Here is a 24,198-nt window from a genome sequence, read left to right on the forward strand (position 1 = left end):
ATCCGTGGAGGAGAGGGCCAGAAAGGGCTACTAGCCATGACAGCTTTCCTCTGCCTCCACAGCTGTAATATTTCCAAATACCAGTTGCTGGAAACCACAGAAGGGGAGTGTGTTCTTGTCCTTGAATGCTGCTTGTGGGTTCACAGAAGAGGCATCTTGGTTGGCCACCCTGGACTAGTTCTTATGGAAAGTCATAAACACCAACCCCCTGCTCTATCCAGAGTGTGGGCTGCCCCAACCTGTGAGCGAGGACGACACGAAGCAGGCGGCCAGCCTGAGCATCTATTTTTAAGTGATTTCTGATTTTCTAATGATGTTCTGTACTCTACTGGCATTTCGCTTCTCATAATCCCTGTAGGCTTCCCCATAAAAACTGGCCTATAAAGGAACAGACTGGAGAGTCAGCAACTGCAATAAGCCCCCTGACTGCCTCACCTGCCGGTTGAAGTCCTCTTCGTTCTCCATCCACATGTACTCGGCAAAGGGGTTGTTCTCCTTCTCATCATGCCCGTTCACTACCTGGTCCTCCTTGGATTTTGCAGGGGTGGTGGCAGTCGTGGTCGTGTTTGCCACGCTGGAACCATTCATCATTACGGAATCTGAGAAGGGAAGGCGAAAAATGCATTAGGAATAGGGAAAAGAATACGGGACACTTTCACAACTCAGGAGCCAACAGCAGATGCCACCCCAGCCCCCAGTATAATGGTCATAGTGTTTCATGGGTCACCCCTCACAGAAATACTGGCTAGGAATTGAGAATTTCTGAAAGCTTGGATGTCTGGAAAGAAGAGATTTCTCCTGTTCCTGGGCAGAAAGAAGAGAACCTCTGCTGGCACTGGGGTGGGGGTAAGTGAGAAAGAGATCCACAGTATTGACTTGGCTCTCTTATACACTAGACTGCACATAGGGCACTGAAGTCCTGCAATGAGCACCCATCAGCCTGGGAGATGAGAGCCAGAGACAGGCAACACATGAGAAAGAAGGAGACTTCTCTCCCATGGAATGGGATACAGGGTTACACCCTCCCAGAGTGGAAAAGAAGATGCCCTCATGCTGGCCCATCCATCACCGTCTTCAACCATGAACTTGGAAGAGAAGCAGTCCGCTGTCTGCCTCAGTGACAGAAACCATGAGAGTGGTTGCCGGCGCAGCCAACAGCAGCTGCAACCCCTGAAGAACGAGGCAAGAGCAGCAGCAGAAAGGCAAAATGTCAGGCTGTGATACTCTGTAGAACTAGAAAGGAGCAGGCCCTGTTGAACTCAGGGGAGTGTTGCTTCTTATTAAACATGCCCAGGCTGGGGCTGTTAGGCCTCCCTTGTGGCAAGACGTGCAAAGAAAATCCACAATGGGGAGGGGAACTGCTAAGAATCCCACCACTGGGAGTCACGACAGATAAGTTTCTTACCCACCCTAATTACCACTCGTTGCATCTGCAAACACCTGAGAATGGTGCCCGTGAGTGAGAGAGATCCCATGGAGACAGGCAAGCCTGCAAGTTGACACAGGGCTTTGAAAAGGATCCACCAGCATGGAACGAGATTAGGAGCCACACAGCTGCCTCAGCACTAGTGGCTTGGGTTCTCAAGCTGTATTCTGCATTGTCTTCAAGGACAGTCCAATGGGCAGTGCATTCAAGTCATCTACAGGTAACCAGAGCATGATGGATCACTGGGTTAAGACTCTCTCCCAGACAGAATAAGAAAGGGTGACACCAGGGGACATTTGTGCTTGAGTTTCTCCTGAGCATTGCCTCAGGCTAAGCTGGTCTTGACCGTGACAAGGAGGGCCACAGGCAAAAGAGGGTCTTCTCCACAGCAAGGAGGGTAGTGCCAGTGATGAAGGAGAAATTATACCTCCAAGTCTGTTAACTGGGTAGTGGAGGGCAGGGAGGAGTCAGGAACTAGCACCCAAAAATGTAACAGAGGAGCACTGATAATGCAAACCACCCCGGCCCACTCCAAGTGCTTCACTCAGCTTGAAAAAAGTCTCTCTGCAAGGCCCTGTCTATGAGATTTTGGCCCCAAACAATCCAGCACAGTCTACTATGCAGCGCCAAGGAGCAAGATAGTCCCAGCCCCACTGCAGCCTAGAAAGCTTTCAGCTGCAGCCTCTTGATCAGCTGTGACGCCTAAGGCCACTGAGGGAGTCAACCTGTAAACTACTGCAACTGGAAGCTCAGACAAATGCCTGCCTCTCCTTGTTTTCTCTCTTGCCACACAATGAAAACTTGGTGAACTGCCCTGAGATCTACAGTACAGACATAGGAGGGCAGGCAAATTTAAAATAATAATAATACTAATACGTAATAGCATGCCAGGGAGGAAGGCTGTACTGGTGCCTCCCTCTGTGGAATGGTAGCTCTCTTATGCGCAGGGGACTGTTTTGTATGTGTAACAAGTCCAATCTTGAGAATTCACACCAGCACTTCAACATGCTGCAGTGGGACCATCAGAGGGAGACAGAGTCTTCGGAGGGGACTGAAGGGAAGTTCTGAATTTGCAGCAGTTCACAAGGGCAACAACAGAGCTGTTGTGCCAGTTCATGGGGGAATGGCTGCAAGGCACCCTGCGTGGTACAGAAACATGCCTGAGGGCTTCCCACAGGTACCTGGTTGGTCACTGTGTGAACAGAATGCTGGAAAAGATGGAGCAGATGAGGCTACAGGCCTGATCCTGCAGGCTCTTCCTAAATTCTTAAAACACCAAAGCTATTAGCAACACATCGGGACTGCAGCACCAACACTGTCAGGCAAGTGTAGATGCCCCGTAGCAAATAATACTGTCCTACACAAATCTGAGTTGTGGGACCACAGAGCCCAAACCCTATCCAGGTGGGAAATAATATGCAAAGGAGGACAAGGGTTGGATTTGGCCACCCCACCCAAACTAGTTTCCATGCTAGAGAAAACCAGATGCCCTGTTCCAAATCAAACAATACTTTTCATTAATAACGTTTATTCCGTTCAATAAGTTTATTGTGCTAGCCAAAGGCCATGACAAAACCATCCAAACACAAACATTTATTCATACTAAGCAGCCACAAGAAAGACCAAACTCCCAATGGACCACTTGGGTGACGTGAGAGCTTGAGAGAGTTTGGCAGTGAAAACTACACAAGGCACAGGAAACGACAGCAGAATGACAACATGGGGGGCTGAGAGGGAGAGCAGCATCTAGGCACCAACACCTCCCAGCTGCAGTGCTTCCCCACCCACCCCAGGAGAAACATTTGGGGTATTCTCGGTGGGTAGGAGGGATGCATAGCTGTAACTAGACTTGAAACTGGGACAGCTGGATTGAAGACCCCATCTCTGCTATGCATGCTCAGAAAATTCACTCCCTTTCAACTTCAACTGCCCTTCTGTAAAACGGGAACACAGAGACATATAGAAAAGGGGGGCCTTTAAAGGTGCACACAAATGACCACAAAATGTGTGCTCCAAAGTTAGCAGAGGTAAACGCACAAAAATATGTGGATAGGTTCTCCCCTTTTTGCAGTACCCCCAACCCCTTTCCATGCCACCAACCAAATGCATACTCCAACAGGGAGGGAGGGTGTGGCTGGAAGTTCAATCCCAGAGGATGTTGCAACAGCCTCGTGCTGCAAGCTCCATGCCTGTGCATTTAAAAGATCTGCATGCAAAATCACTATTTTCTAGCCAAACTGCACAAGGCCTACTCTCTCACCAGAGCCCTCTGCACCCCGGGGCACGTTATGAACTCCACATGGCTTTCTTCAAGGAGACATTTGGACAAGGTTTTTTGACTGTGCAGGCTGAGCAATGGTTCCATGCTTGGTACTCATCTGAGGGACCCTTCTGCAAGATCCAGAATTGTTTTTGCCAGTGCTTCTACACGGCTTTATGCAAGTGAGTCGTAGGCAATTTGTAACCATCGGGAGTGACGCTTCAACGCTTTCCACATGCGTTTTGGGTATACATGGCAGGACAGAATTCGAAACAAAGACGTGCTCCTCCCAAGCTCACATTCCCAGCATATTTGCACTCTTGTCTCAGTGATGTCTACACTGCCTTGGTCATGTCCACGGAGTGGAAGATGGCAGGATCCCCAAGAACGTGCTCTATGGGGATTGCATTACAAAGATGTCTGCCAATGTGACATGAAGGCTGGCAAAAACAACCCCACCATGTGGGAATCCCTTGAGGATGACCGCAGTGCCTGGCGGCAGGCAGTCAGGTCATGCATCCATAGTAGCAACCAGAGGAGGAATGACCGCTGGGGGGAGTGCAGAGAGAAGAAACACCCTGGCCCATCTGCAGCAGCACAACCAGACACCTTCTTCTGCCCCAGATGCAACAAAACATGTCTCTCCTGCATCGGTCTCTACAGCCACAGCAGGCGCTGTAGCTCTCCAACCCTTTGACCTCACCCTCAAAGGCACACTCCTCCACTGTTTCCCGAGACAGACGGACACCAAGCAACCAACCATAGACTGACACTGAAGATCCAGTTGCAAAGTTGACTTGGCTGAGCCATCGCCCTGAATCAAAGTGCTGGCCTGAGCCTCCAGCAGCCTCAGATGTTGTGGGTTCAGGGGGCTTAGCTTTTATCTGTACAGTTGACAGGACGTGGGCAGGAAGAGGAAGTTCACTGCTTCACATGGGACTCCCTCTCTCTCTTTCATCCACCTTCACCTACGTACGTATCATCGGAAGCTGCTATATCTTGAGTCAGACCATTGGGCCCATCTACTTCAGTACTATCTGCACAGACTCCTCTCCAGGATTTCAGGCAGGGTCTCAGCCTTGTGTTTGCAAGACAGATGCTTTATCACTGAGCTACAGTCTTTCCCATATGCACTGGAAAGGCCCTGTGTCGGATTTTGGAAATTACCAAAACTAAAATGAAATCTCTAATCTCTAAAATCTCTTAAAAATTCCATTGCTCCTGTATAAACTTGGCCTTAGGACATAACTGACAGATACACCAAGCATTTCATAACAAAACTTGCCCAAAGTAGCCCTTTATCAGTTTCCCAAGTCCTATATGCTTGAGCAGAAAGTACTTCCATCGAGGCAGATTGCCAAAACCAATGGCTACTGCCCCCTGCCCCACCTTATTTCTCCCTCTCTGCTGAGTAAATGAGCAGTTGATCCAGCAAAGCCACAAGATTCATGGGGGCTGGGCTGGTGAACTCCAGGCGCTGGCAAAGACGGGCAAAATCTCCTGCCAGAGTGACCTCCCCATGATGGGCAGAGGCCGCACCAGTCTCAACAACTGAATGCTGGCAGGCGAGGGGGCCCTGCTGGGGCAATGGGTGAAGGAGGCCTTCTTGTCTCAGCCTCTGAATGTCATCCAAGCTGCATGTTCCAATGCAAAGGATGCCTATCAATTTCAGGGAAAAGAGCAGAAGTAAAACTTTCTGCTTTGAACAGTCTCTGCAGGCCACGTGCAGGTCGGTTCCTATTTACAGACAGCCTCTGCGACTGCATCACACACATCTTCACAAGTGCCCTCCCAAAGACAGCGTCCAATTATTTAGAAAGATCTCCACTGTCCACGTTTTTCCTTTCCATACTTTGTAACAGGCCATTTCATTCAGTGCCGTTATGTGGCAGGTTTTCCTCAGCCACTGGTCAATGGTTGGAGCCACAGTGTTCCCCCCCAAATTTTGCTACTGCTTCCAAGGCAAGAGCCCACAGTTCCAGTTCTCTTCCAGTAGACAGTACTTGCCTTGCACGCAGAAATCTCAAATGGCACCTCTGGCTTCAAAGCGTGTGCACAGGCAGGCACTAACGGGAGACTACAATCTCCTGCACCTGGAATGTGCCTTGCTAAGGCCTAGCTAAGGGAGCCTGTCTTGAAAACCAGAGAAACACCGTGCCTCTGAGCATAGGCAGAGCACCACTCATATTCAGGTCAGATGAAAGCACAGTATTTCAGAAGAACCTTGGTCCCAAGTTCCAGTTCTTTTAGGAGTTCATGACTGCCCCTTTGGACTAAAACGGGGGGGGGGGGAAGGTTACTAGGATGCTGCTGCTCCAAAGAAGCCACCCAGGCCCAGGGGCTCTTTCGGAAGGGCTCCACCCACCGTGGGATTCGCAGCCATTTCCTGAGCAGCCAAAAGGCTTTCCCAGCCATTTGCCAGGTGCTGAGCAACAAAAGCTGGGAGCTGGCGGCGTCTCCCACCATATGGGCTGTAAATCAGCCCAGTCTGTGCCGAGGCCCCGGAGAAGAGAGTCCCTGCCGAGCGGGAGTTGGCAGGAGAAAAGGAACCACGTCACCCAGAGAGGCCGTGGAAAAACACCACGCGACGATGAGATAAATGGCAAGAGGGACCCCGGGAGGGAGCTGGCTGGCTCTTGGCCAAGGAGAGGAAGAGGACACTGCTCCTGCAACAGGGGAGGGGGCTAAATCCTCCCCTCCAGCCTTGCAGCAGCACTGCAGCTTAGCAAGCCTTGCATGGGGAAATAGGTCAGCCTAAGGACTTCCCAGTCGGCACCTGGCGGGAATCCAGAGGAGCCCGAGGACGAGGGGAGGGGGGCTTCCTCCACCAGACCACCAAAAGAAGACAGAGCCTAGCGAACTCAGCTGCCTGGTAACAGGACAGCAGCTGGTGAGAAATGGGAGAGTTTGCGGGGGGGGGGGAGGTTGGTTGTCATTCAGAGTTAAGGAGCTGCGTCAGACACAGCTTCTGTGCAGCTGAGGGCAAGTTGGGCAGGGTGGGGTTGGCAGAAGGCCATCTGCAGCCAGCAAGAGCAAACCAAAGAAACAGCTTGCCTGTTTTTATATGTGCAGGCGGGATTAGTTGAACTGCCCTGGCCCACCAGGGCAGAGAGGCTTCCTCAGCTTCCAGCTGAGAAGTAAGGAAAAACTGGGGAGGAGGGAAGAATGTATGGAGCCCCTTCTACCCTTCATGAGAAGACCAACTGATTGAGAAAAAAGGCTTGCATGCTGCTTTGCAGAAGGAGAGTCTCAAAGTGGTTTCCAATCCCCAACAAGCACCAACAGCAATCGCAAAATGCAACCGTCAATCTGGCTGTGAGGGTAACCTGTTGCTCCTCCTTCCCTGTGCCCATTGTGCTTCGCTCTCCTGAGGAATGGAGGATGCAGAGCGTCAGGTAACCACGACCAATGCCAGCCTCGCCCAATGCCTGGGTGGGAGCCCACCAAGGCAGCCCCCAGCGGGATGGCTTCCCAGAGCGACTTGAGGAGGTTCCTCTTCCTCCAAGTCTGAGGCTCGGATCCATGAACCACAGAGACCAGGGCTTCATTTCCTAGGACTTTCAGAAATGTCTGAGTGGCTCCATGGAGGGCTAAGCAGGGTGTTGGGCTGCTCCGCTTTGGAGTGGGACTGTGAAAGTTGCTCCAGTTTCACCATGACTGCTACTGGAGCAGGGTTGCCAGCAAAGGATGGGATGTGCAGAGTTTTAACTTTTAGCGTGGAAACAGCCACCCACAAAGGGCCCACAGCTCACCCAACAAAACTACCATTTCCCATAGCTGGACCCAGAAGATCCCAAGCAGGCATCTTACCCTGGCCTTGTGTCTTGCTCTTTACATGCTCGTTGCCATGAGGGAAAGTGAAACATTTATTTGCTACCAACACAAGATGCAATCAAAGCCCACAATAAAAAGCCTCTCCATGGATCCCAGGCCTGATGCCAGATCCTTGGATTCCAAAGTTTTGCACGAAGGCAGAATTCAGTACTCGGCAGTGTCTTCAGCACTCAGAAAGAAAGGTTTCCCCTGCTCCCCACCCCAAGAGCAGAATTTTAGTCTTATGGCTGCAGAAAAGAACTCTGAATGTGTGCCCAGACAACCTCAGAGCGAAGGCCAAACTGGACTACCTACAGTCAAAAAGTGGGGATTCAGTACACCCTACCCCAAAAGCTTCTAATGGAATCACAGTGAGTTAATGTTCATGAAGTGGCTTCTCTAGACAGGTTCAAACTTCCTTGCAAAATCTCAGCACAGAGCCCACACACAAATTCAGAGACCTCAGCACACTCATTCACAGGGGCAGGGGATTTCCCCCATGCTCAGGAGCACAGCCATCTCACAGAAGGGTCTTCAACAGGGTGGGGAGCTCTCAGCAGGCAATCAAGGCACTTAGAAAACGCAGCATCTTTATAAGGTGCCTCGGAAGCTCGAGAGGCAGAGGACTCCTCGGTGACTGAAATGCTGCCAGCGTCAGCACATGCAACCTTCTAATTAGAGAGAGAATTTTATGGCTGCTCAGTGAACAGCATGATGTGCAAGGCACAACCACCGCTTGAGAGATCTGGAAGGCACGAGGCTGCTGGACAGAGAGACAAGAGGCACAGACACAGAGGCGGGCAGGGAAGCAGGCCATGGGGCAAAGACAGTCAGTTTAACCCTTGCCTCTCCCAGACACACAAAGGTGGGCAGACATGGGGCTTCTGCACCAAGATTTCTAAAACCAGGCAGCTCCTCCTCCTATATTGCCTCCCCGAACAGTATTCTGCAAATACACCTAAAATTCCTAGTCCATACAGAACTATGCTACACATTTGTGGTGCACCGGCACCTAGACTTTCTATGGTTAATTTATTGGTATTTTAGGTGTTACTTACTGATCCAATGTTATTGTAGTTTTGCTACTGGGATAGTTTGTTCACCTTTAGTCCCCGCACTTCACTCTCACCCACGGCTCCTAAAGCTGTCAACATGTGACAGTGGCCACAACCAAGGGGCAGCTTTGATTCGCAGGCTAAAGCAGGTGAGGGTAGCTGATAGGTCCCAAACCCTCGGTGGGTTAGGAAATTCCCTTGCATGCAAAGACAGGCTCTGGTGGATTAAGGAGACAAGACCAACAGTGGGTCCAAGAAGGTGGTTTCTGCACATGCTGTGGCGGGAAGTAAGGGTCAGATGGGGCTCATCAACTTGGGAAGAGAGCCCAGCTAGAAGGAAAACTCTGACCCAAAACCTCCATTTCCTTGTGGGATATCTTCAGAGAAGAAAAGTCTCAGGAGTGAACGCTACACAAATCTGGAGTGGAGTCCCTAAGGTGGTTGGATGGTGCCTTCTGGCAACTCCTGCAGCCAAGCTGGTGCCAAAATTATTGTTCTGCTTTCCTCAGGACCACATCAGTAAAGCTAGGGGGGGCGGGTCTTGTAGTCTTGACAACCCAGGACCTCCAGACACACTTTCCAGGCATGTGCCCCAGGGAGGTCCCTTTGGTGCTGCTGATGCAGTGGTTTGACTTCATCTCCGGAGGTGCACTTCCCTGTCTCTCGATGGACACCAACAACTATTACTGTTTGCTGCTTTGGTATCATTTTGACGTGAAAGCAGTAAAAGAGTTATTTTAATAAAACCAATAAAAGAGAAAGCACTTTTCTGCTTAGTTACCTGGAGCAAATTCTGAACTCGCCCCAGGCAACCAAGTTGGACAAGCTTCCTTTTCCAGCTGTACCTCCCATCCCCTCTACCCCACAAAAATAGATGTTTTCATCACTCTTAAGGCAACCACACAGAAGCCAACCCACCCCTTGTGACATTTCCGACATGCCAGAATTCTGGCGTCAACTGACTGGGTTGTGGCGGGTGCAAACCTGAGCAGCTGGAATAGGCCTGGGATCCTGCTGCTGCTGCTGCTGCAGCCTCTGTGGAGGAGGAATAAGAGCTGCCCTTTGGCAGGGCCAAGCCGAGGTGCCTTTTGTAAATGATCAGCCAGTCAACAAACTGAACGATTCTCAAAGCTATTTATAGGAGCTCAAACGGGAACCCAATCGCAGGTGGCCTCTTCGCTCACCTCACCCTTGACATTCCCACCTCAAACAGCTCTTGACCAAAACTCTGCCTTTGGGAAACACCAAGCCAGTGGGGGAACAGAGGCAGACCCCACTTTCCACCAGGACCTTTTACTCAGCCTTGCAGAAAAGCCCACTCAAGTTGCTAGTCCACAAGAAACACCAACTAGCCTGTCTGTGATTACAGTAGCAATTTTCACTGGAAATACTTAAAAGGAGGGTTTCATTCAACTTTTCATGGCTAAAAGATTAGGGAAGCAAAAAAGTTATTTTCAATAACTATCTGGCAGAACTTTAACCATAAGAGCAAATCACCCGACATCCTTCAACCATTGTGACAAGCTTTCCCACATCTAGGCCCATCGTGCTACTCAAACACTATGTATATATGTCTGAAAGACAAGGTCAGTGAATCCCCCAGACGATTCCTCCTTGGCCTTCTGGCCCAAGATGACGCCTGTTTAAGGTGGTAGACCATCAGAGCATCCTGAAAAAGCTGCTCACCCATCAGCCACGTGCAGGTTCATCAGCCTCACCAGATGGCCAAATCAGCCAGGTTTGCAAAATCTTTAGGTTGCCGCACAATTAGATCGCATTTCAGTCTCAAAATCAGATGTTAATCCCCGTTCCTTAATCAGCTTTGAGCAGTAACCAACAGAGGTAGGAATCTTCAAGCAGAAAAACAAAGGGGCAGACTCACACACTTTGTACTTAGTGAGAATGTGGCTGGTGCTAGATTTGAACCCCAAGCTCTCATACAACCATGTACAAAACCAACCCGGACCAAACTCACGCTGTCTTTAATAGGTGTCCAAAACCTGCTGTATCACTTAATAAGTTAGCTACAATTCTTATAAGCTTTTGTCAAAGATAAACTCCATGCACCTTATAGCCAATTAAAACGTACAAAAGTTGAACAAGACTACTTTAGAAAGCACTGTAAATCATTTCATAGTAACCCTAACCCACACAATCTCTGAAAGTTCTTTGCACCAGTCTTTCCCATGAAAAACTACAAACCCTCAAACTGAAAAGAAGTTCGCTTCTTGTTGGAAAACATCAGCAAAGTTTCAGCAAAACCTATCAATAGATTTGGAGTATTTTTTCTGCTGCTGCAGTCAATAGCAGTAATATATTATTGTTCATGTTATATTGACAGTCAGGAGTTCCTTTCCCTTGATAAATATTGAGGGAGGAAAATATGGCTTCGCAAAAGATTGCTCTCCATGATCATATGTAGGTGTTTTTTTTGCAAATTTTTTTTATGTTTACAGTACTGAATTTTTTTAATGTTTCCAGCAAGAATGCTGTTAAATACATTGTGAATGTTTTAAATGCTCTTCTTAACAAAATTGTCACCATCCCAACACAGCTATGGTTTCCAGTTGACTAAAAGATCAACCCAATGAGAGACGCACTTGTGAGAAGGTATGGATTGAGCAGCAGCGTTCATTCAGGCTTCCCCTACAGAAATAATTAGGGTGGGGGAAGAGTACAGAAAGCACTACTTGAACCAAGCTGCCAAGCTATTGTGGTTTTGATAGAACTGCCAACTCAGCGGTGTTTTTCTAATCACTTGGATTTAGCAGCGCTGCCCCCTTTCAACTGAATGCTATACTAGGCTGCATCAACTGAAGTCTAGTGTCTCAAACAAGGGAAGTCATAATCCTGCTCTATTCTGCCCTGGTCAGACCACACCTGAAGTCTTGTGTTCAGTTCTGGGCACCACAATTTAAGGCTACTGAAATATGTACAGAGGAAGGCAACCAGGATGATCAAGGGTCTGGAGACCAAATCATATGAGGAAAAGTTGATAGAATTGGGTATGTTTAGCCTGGTAAAGGAGAGACAGAGGAGATAGGATAGCTGTCTTCAAATATCTAAAGAAGTGGTTTTCAACCAGTGTGCTGTGGCCCCCTGGGGTGCCTTGAATGCTGGTCAGGGGTTCCACGGGCAACACTGGCCTCTGTCCCTCTTTCTTTCTTTCCTTCCCTCCCTCCTCTGGTGCCCTCTTGCATCTCTGCCTCCCAAAGTCTTGCACAGACGTTTACTGCAGCAGCCCTGGCTATAAGCTCTGCAGGTGAATGGTGCCGGTGAGAAGCACCTCTCTTTGGGGCAGGGTGGGGGGCAGCTCAGAGACCAGGGACAGCAGCAGCGGCTGCCCAGAGGACTCCCAGGGAGAGGAGAGGAGGGCACACTCCGCAAGGGAGGGTGTTCAAAAAAGGGTGAGGGGCTGCCAGCTCTGAAGGCAAGGGGTGACCTAAGTGGGCTCCTGAGCCCCACAGCAGAGCCACAGAACTCAAGGGAGCCGTGGGCTCAAAAAGGTTGGAAACCTCTGAACTAAATGGCTGCCACATGGAAGATCGAGCAAGCTTGTTTTCTCCTGCTCTGGATAATGCTGACCTGCCTTACTGGCTTGCAGCCTTATTGGTTTGTGGAAAGAAGGACCACAGTCCACTCACAGATGAAGGGGCATGACTTGGGGCTTCCCTTGTGCTTGGTCTGGAAACTGCAGTTAGTGCAGAATGCTGCAAAACAATTGCTTTCAAGACTGAACGTCTGCCAGCATACTATGCCCACATTTGAAGATCTGTGTCGGCTACCAGTCTGCCATTGGGTTGAGTTCAAGGTGTTCCCAGTGCCCATAATACACAGAACTGCTTGGGAACAGTTGACTTAAGGGATCACCTTAGCCCATTCATGCTGACTCAAGAGATCCACAGAACAAGTGCCAGGCAACATCCATTCTGTGTCTGTCAGGAGTTTTATGCCTTTACCTGTACTTTGGAAGCCCCTGCCTATTGGCCATTGTTTTATTATTTTATATGACTGCTGAAAACTTTTGGATAGGCAAGCCTACGAAGACACACATGACTGGCTACATGTTTTGCTATGTTTCACTCCTGTTAAAAATTTTTAAATCTTTTTATTTATTTATTTATTTATTTCAGGTGTGTTTCCCACTCTAGACTCCTTTGGGATGAAGCGCATGATGTAAATCTGATTTATATAAACCAATGAACACAACAGAGGCTTCAACCGGCCCGGTCACGCCCCCTTTCCCCTTTGCTCTGGAATGCAACACTCTTGCAAGACACACAGAGCCATACTAGCCTCCGGGATGCTAACACCCAAGGCACTTGCACTAGATCCTAGCCTGCTCACATGCAGGGCTGAGGATGCCTCTTGGCTTCTGCTCCACGTTATGTGATGCTGGAAACTTCCTGCTGAATTCTGCCACTACCAACGTCATGTAACTTCCCCAATATAAAGAAGTCTACCATCACTACTGTGCCTGACAAACAGGTTGCCACGACTCCCAACTGAGAGTCTGGGAACCAAGGAAAGGCAACTAAATCACCAAAGGACTACGCATATCTCATTGGAAAAGACACTCCCCTCGCCTCCAAGCAAAATGCTTCTTTAATAATAGGATACACACTCAGGACTTATTCCCGAAACAGATTAGTGCCTAAAGACGAGTATTGTTGATAGACAATCAATTTTTGTCACAAAGAAACAGAGCACCACCTGGGGTTGCAGCCATCTACTCTGGAGAAGCAGCAGGAAGACACACGCAGGTCAAATGAAAGGAAGGGTAATTTTCGCTTTTTAAAATTCCATTTAAGCAGTCTTGCAGGGGGACTCTGACCTGGCCCTGCTTACCTCACTTAGTTACTGGTGACCTAGAAGACAGCACACACAAATGCACACACACTTAAAGCTTGCCTGCCACAGGAAACTTCCTGTTCCTAGTTCATCAATGGCGTAGACCAGAGTAGGTCATGGTGGGTTGCAGTTATGTCACTGGCAAAGCAGGACAAAAAATAGCAATCCCTCTTTATGCCCTTGAAGTGCAGGGCACAGCCCACTAAACCCTGCAATTTGCAAGTCACAATTAATCAAGAATATGCCCATTAATAGGATGTGTGCAGAGAATCATTTATATATTGCAAGGGCATTTATGAGGTTCCTCTAAACACTCCAAGGCATGCAGGCTTTCTTGGGAGGCCAGCCTTTCCTGATGAAGGGGGGGGGGAGCGCAGGCAGTGCCCCCAACCAGCCCATTAGTTTCCCCAGAGGAGCAAATGACAGATATACTCTTCCTACATGAAAGAAAAGTCAAGGGGAACAGTCTGGGACCCCATTTGGGTGCAGTCATACTAGCTTCCAAGAGCAACCAAGTCTTCCACCCTCTACATCCACTTGGGTTCAGTTTCTGGGTCAGACTAGTCAGGATCTGGCTTGAACTCTCCTAGTACTTCTCAGGCTGCGTGCACTTCAAAATTCTTACTCCTCTTACCTACAACCCTCTTGGCAGGTCGGTATGACTCAAAGAGCAGAACTTGCTCTTCTGTATGGTTCACTGAGGAACAGGGGTGACCCACTGCCTAAGCCCTTGCAATGCTATAGTGGACTGTATACTCCTGAGCAGGGACTCATCTGTGTCTATTGACTCAGTAAACAGCCATGAACATTGATAGCAACATATAAATAAACATAATAATTATGCAAGATGTCCCAAAATGACATATGTAAAAAATAGGAACAATAAGGGCTAAACCCAGCTACAAAATGAGTAATAAAAAAAGACCTGAAAGACTCATTCAAAAGAATATATAAAAGGAAGAAATCTCTTCCACGCTACTTAAAAGGCTAAGTACAAAAAAAGAAGCCACAGAGATTAGTGACCCTCCCAAGGGACTGGGTAAGGAATGACAGGCACGCCTAGTGAAGTGCAACACATCTGCTTCTCTGCTTTGCAATGTTTGAGGCCTTTCACAATGCAAAGGATTCTCTCAAGAACCAGGACAGTATGGATGGGAGAGAGGTTATGGCAAGAAGCCATGAAGGCTCTGCTCTACCTCGACTGTCGAAGGCAGTAGGCCCCTGAAGACCAGCTGCAGAAACCACAGGAGGCGAGAGGGCTGCTCTGGACAGATCCTGCCTAAGGGCTTCCCAGGAGAAGCATCTGGATGGCCACTATGAAAACAGGGTGTTGGCTGTGGGGGCCCTGGGCCTGATCAGCAACCTGGCTCTCCTGATTCTCTTAAGAACGTAAGGAGAGCCTGCTGGATCAGGCTTAGGGCCCATCTAGTCCAGCATCCTGTTCTCACAGTGGCCAACCAAATGCCAGTTATGGGAAACCCACAAGCAGAATTTGAGCACAAGAGCAACTCTCCCCTCCTGCAGTTACCAGCAACTGGGATTCAGAAGCATTGCAACCCCCAAGCGTGGAGGCACAGCAGAGCCATCCTGGCTAAGAACCACCAATAGCCCTCTCCTCCATGATTTTGTCCAACTTAATTTTTAAAGCCATCCAAGCTGGGAGCAAGTTCCATAGTTTAGCTCAGAGACAGAAGACACAGGGAGCTCTCTCATGGAGATTCACAGGCAGACCACATTCTAGCACTGGCCGAGCTGCTGTGCAGCCAGCAGAAAAATAATAAAGATCAACAGCAACCCAACTGAGAGACCCAGACGGAGCAACTACACAGCATTCTTGACGGAAGGTTTGATCCAGCCCTCACAGAGGCAATACTGCCAATACAAGCAGGAGGTCAATGGGGCAGGCAGATGTTCACAGGGTCAAAGTTCTGGGGCTGACCTGGTCATTTGCAGCATATTTAATAGAGACAAGGAGACCCTGACACGCTCTATATGCTATTGGACTCCAGTTCCCATCAGCTTCAGCCAGCATGGCTAAACATCAGGGATGGTGGGAGATGTAGTCCAACACCATCTTGATGGCCGCAGGGTCCTTCCTCCGGTTTAATGGATCACTCTGGTCCTTGTGAAGCCAAGCACACCTCTGCATTCAGAGCACCACACAGAATGGGGAACAAGTTCCAGAGGGGAAGCAGCGTCACTCCCTTGTGGCAAGAAAACACCAAGCCCTGTGACTGCTTAAAGATTAACAAATCTGTTGTGGCAGGAGCTTACGTGGGTGCCCTCCCCCCGGCAGACACACGAAGAGGTCACCTCAGGAGGAAAAGAAGCAGATGGCAAGCCAAACAGAGAGATGTCTAGGAAGTGGCCAAGGCAGGCCTGAGAGAGCAGTCCGTGAAGCCTCTTCCTATGGAGAGTATAAACAAATAGCAGATTAAGCCAGAGGGAAAGGGAAACGTGCTTTTAGAAAAGAGGAGCAGCTTATTGGCAGAGCATCTGCTTGGCATGCAGAAGGGCCGAAATTCAATCCCCTGTGTCTCAGGAGAGACCCTGGCCTAAAACCCTGGAGAGCTGCTGCCAGTCAGTGTTGTCAACACTAAGCTATGAGGCTTGCTATACGACAGCTAAACGCAGGAAGTCACCAGCCACTGATAACAGGCTCAATATTTACATGTACTAATGTGGGAAAGCAGGAGAAAGTGAAGCAGGGCTTGTATCAAGTCAGACCATTTCAGCTACTACTTCCCAATCCGACTGCCTTGGAAGATGTGTTGAGCCTCCCCTCCGCCCACGATTCCCAGAACCAGGGCTTTGAGAAGCACCACACAATGCTGCGAGAGAATAGGCTCTGCATGCTGGTAGCCCCCCCCCCCCCATGCCCAGGAGCAACAGGGCCAGGTGGCTGGAATGCACCGGCTGCCTCCATCACTTTCCTCGGCCTGGGAGAGAGAATTTGCAGAGTTCAGCCAAGGAAGAGGCAGCTGCTCGCCGGGATGTTCCCGTAACAATATCCAGCCGTGTTGATACATGTTTTCCTGTGAAACCTGAAGAAGAGGCAGGGAGTGAGTCCTGGGGACATGCAAAGGAACAGGCTCAGTTGGGGGGGGGGCTACCAAGCAGAGGCGCCCAAGACCTGCCCCCAATGGAGAAGGTAAGAGAGCTCAACTGACAGGCCAGCCAACCCTGCACTCACAACAGTCTGCCTCTATACTCTGGGGAAATAGAACAGGGCAAAATAGCCATCCGCTTCAACGAACATAGACGCCTGCAAGGACCACCGAGCTTATTTCTATTTGGTGGGTACATTTTGTTTCAATAAAAAGAGCACATGCACAGCATGATCAAACCTCACAGTGGCTACAACTGAGGCACCAGTGGTGACCAAATCAAGAAGTCCACAGACACCAGTGGACCGGCTGAAGAGAGCTCGAAAGTTTCCGCAGTGGAGAAACAGCAGAGGGAGGAGATGCAACCAGACGTAAGTTGGGGTGGAAGATTCCCCCTGATTTATTTGTTTAGTTAGTGGGGCAGGATGCACATCATCAGGTCATCAGCATGGTCATTGGACGGACGCCAATTGCAAATGCAACATTAGGCAAGTTTTTAGCTTTGTTCACCAAAAACAAGTAAAATTAGCATGCTGAATCAAATCGCTCTCTGGGGCAGCCTTCTCCAACAAGGTGCCTTCCAAACATCTTAGACTACGACTCCCATCAGCCCCAGCCAGCAATGTGCTCACACCCCAAGGAGAGGAAGCTCAAGGATGCAGAAAATCTGCTAGAGGCTTCACAGAAAAGGTGGGGCCTGGGGCAGCTTGATAAACCAAACGAACTATAATTTGACACCAGGTAAATTCCATGTGTAAGAATGGTCATGAAACCTGGCCTAAGCAAAAGTGATATTGCAGTTCTTTTGAAGTGACCGCTCTTCTGACAGTCTGGGGGGGGGGAGAGAGCTTGACTGATGTGGGGATGAATTCCTTCTTCTTTGCCGTTTGATCTTGGCACACAGAAGCAACAGGGAATGGCATCCATTTCTCAATTATTACATTGCTAGCCCACTCTTCCTTTAAGAAGCCCAGCAAATGACACTGCCCCATTTTGCTACTCATCTTAAGAGACTGAGGGGGAAAGTAGGAAAGGCAGTCTTCAAGTGTATAACCCAAGTTCTCCTGTAGTATTGGACCAACCCAATTTTACACTTATAGGATCAAATAAGAGACCGACTAAATAAGGCCTTCTTACTCCCCACATAGGGCTAGAATGAAAGAGGGCTCATTACCATGAACAGAGTTCTACTCCACTCCTCAAAAAGCTCTAATGCTCTGGTTGGCCAAACTCCAAAATGGCAAATGTTTGGACAGTGCCAGATCACCACAGCCCAGCAAGGAAGTCCAGGGAAGGATGCAAAAGACCAAGAATATTTCCAACATCTCATGGAATGGGGAAGAGCTCACTGGGATTAGATTCATCCCCACTGGTCCAATTCCCCAGGGATTGAGGGGAGGTTCCATAGAATCCTAGAATTGGAAGAGACCACAAGGGCCATCGAGTCCAACCCCCTGCCAAGCAGGAAACACCATCAGAGCACTCCTGACATTCCAGATAGTTCCACGTCCGTGGTCAGCAAGATGTGCGGCCATGCGCAGAACCAGCAGCTTTCCTGCATTCGCCACTGTGAATCAGCACAGCCTCCTCTGGCTTTGAGCCACTCCTTGTCAGCTATGTAGAACAATGGGGCTAAAGGGGGGGGCATGGAGGTGGAAAGAGATAGGCATCTGAAAAGACTGGGCAAAGTTGACCAAAGTTGTAGGTCAAGACTTCTCCAACACGGCCACTCCAAGCCTCCTAAAAGTCGGAGAAGCATCCGACTAGAACGAAAACTAAGGGCAGATGGCAGAGGCAGCAGTGCCCACCCCAAGGGCAAGCAGATAGAAGGAGGGTGGAAGGCCTTCTGCCACACTGGCCTGTCCCTTTGCAGCATCTCCTCTTGCCAATCTGCTTACATTCCTCATCCGTGAATCCCATCTTCCCCTTTTCTACCTGTTTAGTTGCTGGGATCGTAGAGGGCAGTGCAGAGCTGCCCACACCGTGAGCCACTAGAGACAGAGACTCTCCAAAGAGGGTCTCCCTTGGTAGAAAAAGGTCAGGTAACAGGAGGGACTACCACCACCACCTGACCACAGACCTTCCTCAACGGGAAGGGATGTTATGGCTCCCTGTTCAAGTCGGGACTTTGCCTAGCAGCAAGAGACTTCCTAGTGCGCCTGCCTGGGTTGTACCTGATGGCCACCTACAGCTAGGCTCTGACACCACCCCTCTGGCCTGGCTAGACTACTGCTGCTTATATCTCCCAACCCACTACTCCACTCTGACCCCCTTGACCCAATTCTATTCAGATGTCATGATAAATCAGGAATGAGGAATTTGTGGTTGGAATATATCTCCCCTGGCCGCCAGACATGCAGGTTTGGGCTGATGGGAGTGGTAATTCAACAGCATCTGGAGAAGCACATGTGCTTCCCCCAGTCCTAGGAGAAACCAATGTTTATTATGGCAGTAACAAACTGCATGCTCCCCCATCTGCCCCCACCCCACCTGGGAAATAAAAAGCTTTTACTTCTGTTCTTAATTAACTGCAATTTCACATTGCAGCCAAACCTGAAAGCTGTAATTAAACTTAGCTATTGTTTGAAACAAGTCAACTTCACAACCCATGGTTTGAAGTTTGTTTCAAACAAACCATGGCTAATATTGACCAGAGTGCAGGATTTCGACACAATGCTAAACTGTGATTAATGCAAAATGGGAGCTCTGTTTCCCTCCTTGTGTCTGCACCAGAGGAGGAAAAGGAGCACACAAATCCCAAGGCTTGCTCAACCCCTTCCTGTCACCATAATCCATGGTTTATTGCGATGTCTGAACCAGCTCAATGGCCCCTGCTATGCTGCTCTGGCTCAAACAGCCTCCTCTTCTCTTACTCATCATATATCTACATATGCATTTATACAGCTATATGTTTACACGGTCTCCTCCCCACACTTCACCATAAGGTCCCAGGGCAAATTATAACAATATACTGACAATTAAGTCTATGACCTGAAACATGTTCTCTGGAAGGCAAGCTCCAACTGAATTGAATATACTTACAAGATACTGTAGCAAGAAGTGGCCCCAAAGCAAAATGTTGTTTGACAGGTCTGATACAGCAAATGACCAAAGGATTGTCAGTCACATTACTGTATACTGGCATGAAAGTGGCTTCATTATAAAATCCCTTTGCATCTCAGCAGCTGCTCAGTTTGCTGCATTTTTTTTATTTATTCAGTTTGCTGCAGTAACACTTTCTGTAAAAACAGCATCCCCTTAAAAAACAAGTTTTGCTGGACTAATAAAAAGTAAATCTAAAAAACACACAATTCTCCTGTGATATTTCATGATAAAGGCAGCAAAAGAATAATTAGGGAGCAAAACCATCTCCTGCTACTGCATCAGAGGCACGACTAGAAAGGTCTCATACACCTGTCCCATTTGAAACAGACAAGAGCTGGGTAAGTTAAATGCTCCACTCAGACTTCATCAAGGCTAGAAACTCCATCATTAGGCCCTGATCTAAGAAAAATATGCTGCTTATCCTGGTTACAAACGCCCTTGTCAAATCTGCAAAATCCAAACGGGTGACACAAGTTAGTCTGATGAGCACTGCTTATTCCAATAATCTTTGCTCTGGAACTTCTGAAGCCCAGAATTTTCAATGCTTTCCCCACCTCTTATTTCTGGACAGGCCCAGAAGCCGCCAGCGTTCCCACACTGTTGTGGCTTGCCCTTGCAAACCTGTCCAACACACATGCTTTGCTCAGAGGCCCCTTTGGCGCGTGCTGAACAAAGTACAAGTTTTTCTGGCTCGGCAAGTGTCGGGCTGCGCAAGGACTTCCAGCACTGGTTCCTAATTGGATATGGGTATCCCCTCCCAGAAGCGGCAGCATCCAAGCTGGTGCCAGGCACCAAAACAGAGGCTAAGCCTCTCCCAGCTCATGCCACAGCACCTGACCCCACCCCTCAGACTGGGGCTTGCTGGCAAACACCAACATGTGAAACGCATGCCAGTCACAAGAGCTCAAGGAACAGCGCTGACTCCAGACATGCAGCTCTTCCATAGTCCTCATTCACAAAGGCTTCCAGAGGGGCATGATATCAGAGGAAACGAGAACTTGAACTCCATCAAATCCACCCATTCTTGGAGAAGCAAAGAACTACACTCAATAGCAGCAAGGAGAAGTGGAATGCACCCCTGCCCTGAAAGAATGGCAGATCCACAAAAACCAACTAAGTTAGTTATTGGTATGAACTTTTGTGTGCATGCACTTTGTTTTGTTTCGACCACGGCAGACCAACAAGGCTACCTACCTGTAAGTAGATCCACAGAGCTGAGAGAGAGATTCCAAGGTCAGCAGACCTGGCCTCCTGACCTCCTAGTCTTTCACTCCTCTCCAGTCCACAAATCCACCTCTAACCCACAGAAGGCAGGAGCAAACAGTGGTCTATGGATGACTCACATAAGCGTGCCAAGCTTCAATATGGAGATGGCCAAAGAAACACTTCAGAAGCATTTCCTTGTCTGGCCTTAAGAAAAAGCATTGCTGTATTCCCCCCCCCCCGACACTGTTCAGTCTGCTCAGGTGTTAAGAAAGACACAACCACCAAGTCTCACAAAGAGAACTGCTACGGAAGGAAAAGTCCAAGTTATCCCACTGAGTTCCACTCTGAATGGTTGCCCCCCATGCCAAAGTTCACAAAGGCTGGGTAGAATGCTCCAGGTTTAGCTGCCACGGGAAAAGGAATGTTTCCTCATTATACAGGATAATTGATGCCCAAGGAAGAGCTCTGTGCATGAAAACTCAGAAACTGCCATACCCAAATCCCCACAACGCCCTCCCCGCCATGGTGCTCTTTATCTTTCGGACTAGGTAGCCTGAACTATCTATTGCAAAACCAGAAAACAAGGTAAGCAAGGGGGCAGGTTTGCATGGACCAAGGTAGCTTTCAGGTGTCAGGACAAGGAACTGGGGAGGGGCTGTAGCTTCATTCACTGACAATTTGCCTAAAGGGCAGCACAGCTAAGGAAGCACTTATGCTGCCAAGCACTGACTGCAAAGTTACTCCTAGTGGACCAGCCCCCACTGTAAGAGTCTCACTTCTCTGAGGCTTTTCAAATTATCCCTCTGTGCCTACAAGAGAAAGTGTGGCTATGCTTCAGGAGCAGATCGCAACCACTAGTCTCTTCAGGCAGGATGCCCTTTGCAAACTCAGTGTTCAGGAGCCCCTCCTCCTCTTCTCTGCTGGGGCGGGGGGCAAAAAGCAGGTGGAAAAGCAACAATTTAATCTGCAAAGTGGCTGGCCAGAAGCAGAACTGGAGTGCTGAAAATCGGGTTGGATAAACTGGACAAGGCACCCCAAGGCAGAAAAAAAGCCTGAATCTTCCAGGTAGGAGAGGCCCCTCCTTGGAGAAGGCCTGGGGTGTGCCTGCCTGCCGTCCCTCCCGCAAACTAGGGCAAGCAGCAGCAGCAGCAGCAGCAACCACCACCCACCTTATGGCGGAAGAGAGGCTGCCTACAGGCCAGCCCTGCTGCAGAGCACCCCAGCCAAGGCTTCTCCGAACTTTCAACTCAAGTTCTGCCCAAACAAAGGGGCACCAGATTCAAGTTCAGCTGAGCCTCAGCAATTTGGGACAGGGACCCATCTCTTTGTCCTCGCTCCCGCTGATGGGGCTGGAGTCACAGAAGCAGGCAGTCTCTGGCATCAAAATCTCTTGGGCTCCGCCAGAGTCTCCCCTGCCCCAGGGAAGCAGCCAATACCTGTTTATTTGGTCGGCTCCCCTGCCCCACCCTCGGAGCCCAACCCTCGTGGCAAGGGGCGATTACAACATCTTAAAGAGACACAATGAAGCAACATAAAACATGCAGAGAAAACTCCTTCCCAGCCAGGCGCCAGCTTAAAGAAAGTTTTGCTGTGTTTATTGTTTACAAGAGAAGTGGCTGGAGGGTTTTTTTTTGGGGGGGGGGGGTATGGGACTACCTCCCAACTGCTCCTGCTTTCATATGCCCAAAGAGCTGCCATCACACACAAGAGGGCTATGGTGGGGGGGGGGGGAAGGAAGATTCCCACCTGATCCTTATGGCTCCCATATTCCAAGATGGGAGGCTTGAGCTGAACCTCTGATGGGAAGCCCAAGCCCAGCAAGGGGAGCCCTGACCCAGAAGCCTGGCCACCATCTGCTGGGGGGGGGGGCGTCCAAGCCCTGGGTCCCCTCCATCCGGCAGACCTGAACCGCCCCCTCCCCGCGGACAGCATCCCTAGTGGGCAGAGCAGAGCAGCTCCCTGGGGCTTTCTCTGCATCCAAGCGCGTGGGCGAAGTAATGGCGGGGAGGGGGGACGCTCGAAACAGCGGGGCCCCCACTCGAATAAAACATTGGGGGGGGGACACACCTGTCCCGCATAATCGATCGCAAGACGCCGCGCGTGCGCCCCATTCGAACGGCAATGCACGACAACCTGGGGAGGGGGGCGCCCCTCAAGTATTTTATAGGGGGGGGGTCCTAAAGGTCCTTGGCTCCTAAGTCCTGAAGCCACAGCCCAGCCCCCTCCGGGTGGGCTTCGGGACGGCAGCGAAGAGAGGCGGCCCCCCCCCCCGCTTTCCCGAGATCCCAGCAGAGGACGGGGGGGGGCTATTGTCGGGGGGGGCGGGTGAGGTGAAGATTGACAGGTCAGCTGGCCAACGGGCTGGGGGGGGGCGGGTGATGTCGCCCCTCCGGGCCCAGAGGAGAAGAAAGGAAAGAGGCCCCCACTCCACCTCTGAAGGGCCCCCCCCCGGCATCCCGCGCGCCCCCGGCCCTGAGTGCGCGTCCGTCCGAGGGGGGAGGGGAACCCCTCGGGATCCCCCGGGGCTGAGGAGGGGCTTCCTCGAAGGCCCCAGCCTGAGGGGGCGCCGCGCAGCCTCCCTCTGAGCGTACCTGGCGTGGGCCCCGCAGGGCCGCTCTCCGCGCGCTGCCCGCCTGCCCCGGCCGCTTCCTCAGCCGCCGCCGCCGCCTCCGGCCCTCGCTTCTCCGCGCTCGCTCTTCTCCTCGCTCTCCCTCAGACACGCCGCGCGCGAGGCCTGCCCCTCGCCATTGGCCGCGCTGCCCGCCACTCACCTCCGCCCCGCCCACGCTCGGCGGCCCGCGACGGGGGAAGAGGACGGCCGCTCCGCCGGGCCGAGCTCCCATTGGCCGCTCTCCGCGACGTCGCGCCTTCCCTGCTTTCCTCTAGGCGCCCATTGGCCAGCCGCCCCCGTCCATCTCTCTCGGAGCGTTTCCCACCCGCCTACCCTCGCTTTGGCTCGCTTTCCGCTCAAAGGCGGCGAGGCCCCTGTCGAGCACTCGAGCGCTGATTGGCCGAGGGCTCTTTCTCGTAAGCCCGCCCTCCGTCTCCGCCCCTCGGCTCCGAAAGGCGGCGGGCGGGTGGCGTCCCCCACGTGGGGAGGCAGCGCGCGACTGCGATTGGGCTCTCGGCCGATCCGAACCACGCGCGGCGCAGGCTTGGATTGGGTGAAGTGCCTGCCGCTCAAAGTCGGGACTCAGCCAATCCGGGAAGGCCTCTGCGGACTGAACCATGGACGCAGGGGGGTGGGGGAGCGCAGAGAACAATGCCTTCTTCGTTTGCTGCGGCTGCATCCACTGGCTCCACCGGGGGGGGGGATTCCTGTCTGCTGTGTTTATAAGTTTTTATTTAAACGGGGCTGTGGTTGTTTTAACCCCA

The 24,198-nt window shown here is 50.5% G+C and overlaps 1 protein-coding gene across 1 annotated transcript in view; it reads right to left on the reverse strand.

Annotated features, from left to right (window-relative positions):
- The window catches only part of PAIP2B (poly(A) binding protein interacting protein 2B), a 34,945-nt gene extending 11,382 nt beyond the window's left edge, over window positions 1-23,563 (reverse strand). The window contains exons 1-2 of the mRNA XM_081877429.1: window positions 23,415-23,563; window positions 436-599 (exon numbers count right to left, since the gene is read on the reverse strand). Coding sequence (XP_081733555.1) covers window positions 436-591 — 156 coding nt within the window. The 5' untranslated portion in view covers window positions 592-599; window positions 23,415-23,563. The remainder of the gene's footprint in view (window positions 1-435; window positions 600-23,414) is intronic.
- Between the last annotated feature and the right edge of the window lie 635 nt (window positions 23,564-24,198).

Source organism: Podarcis erhardii (assembly GCF_964252035.2).
Source record: "Podarcis erhardii genome assembly, chromosome: 9".
Taxonomy (NCBI): Eukaryota; Metazoa; Chordata; class Lepidosauria; order Squamata; family Lacertidae; genus Podarcis; species Podarcis erhardii.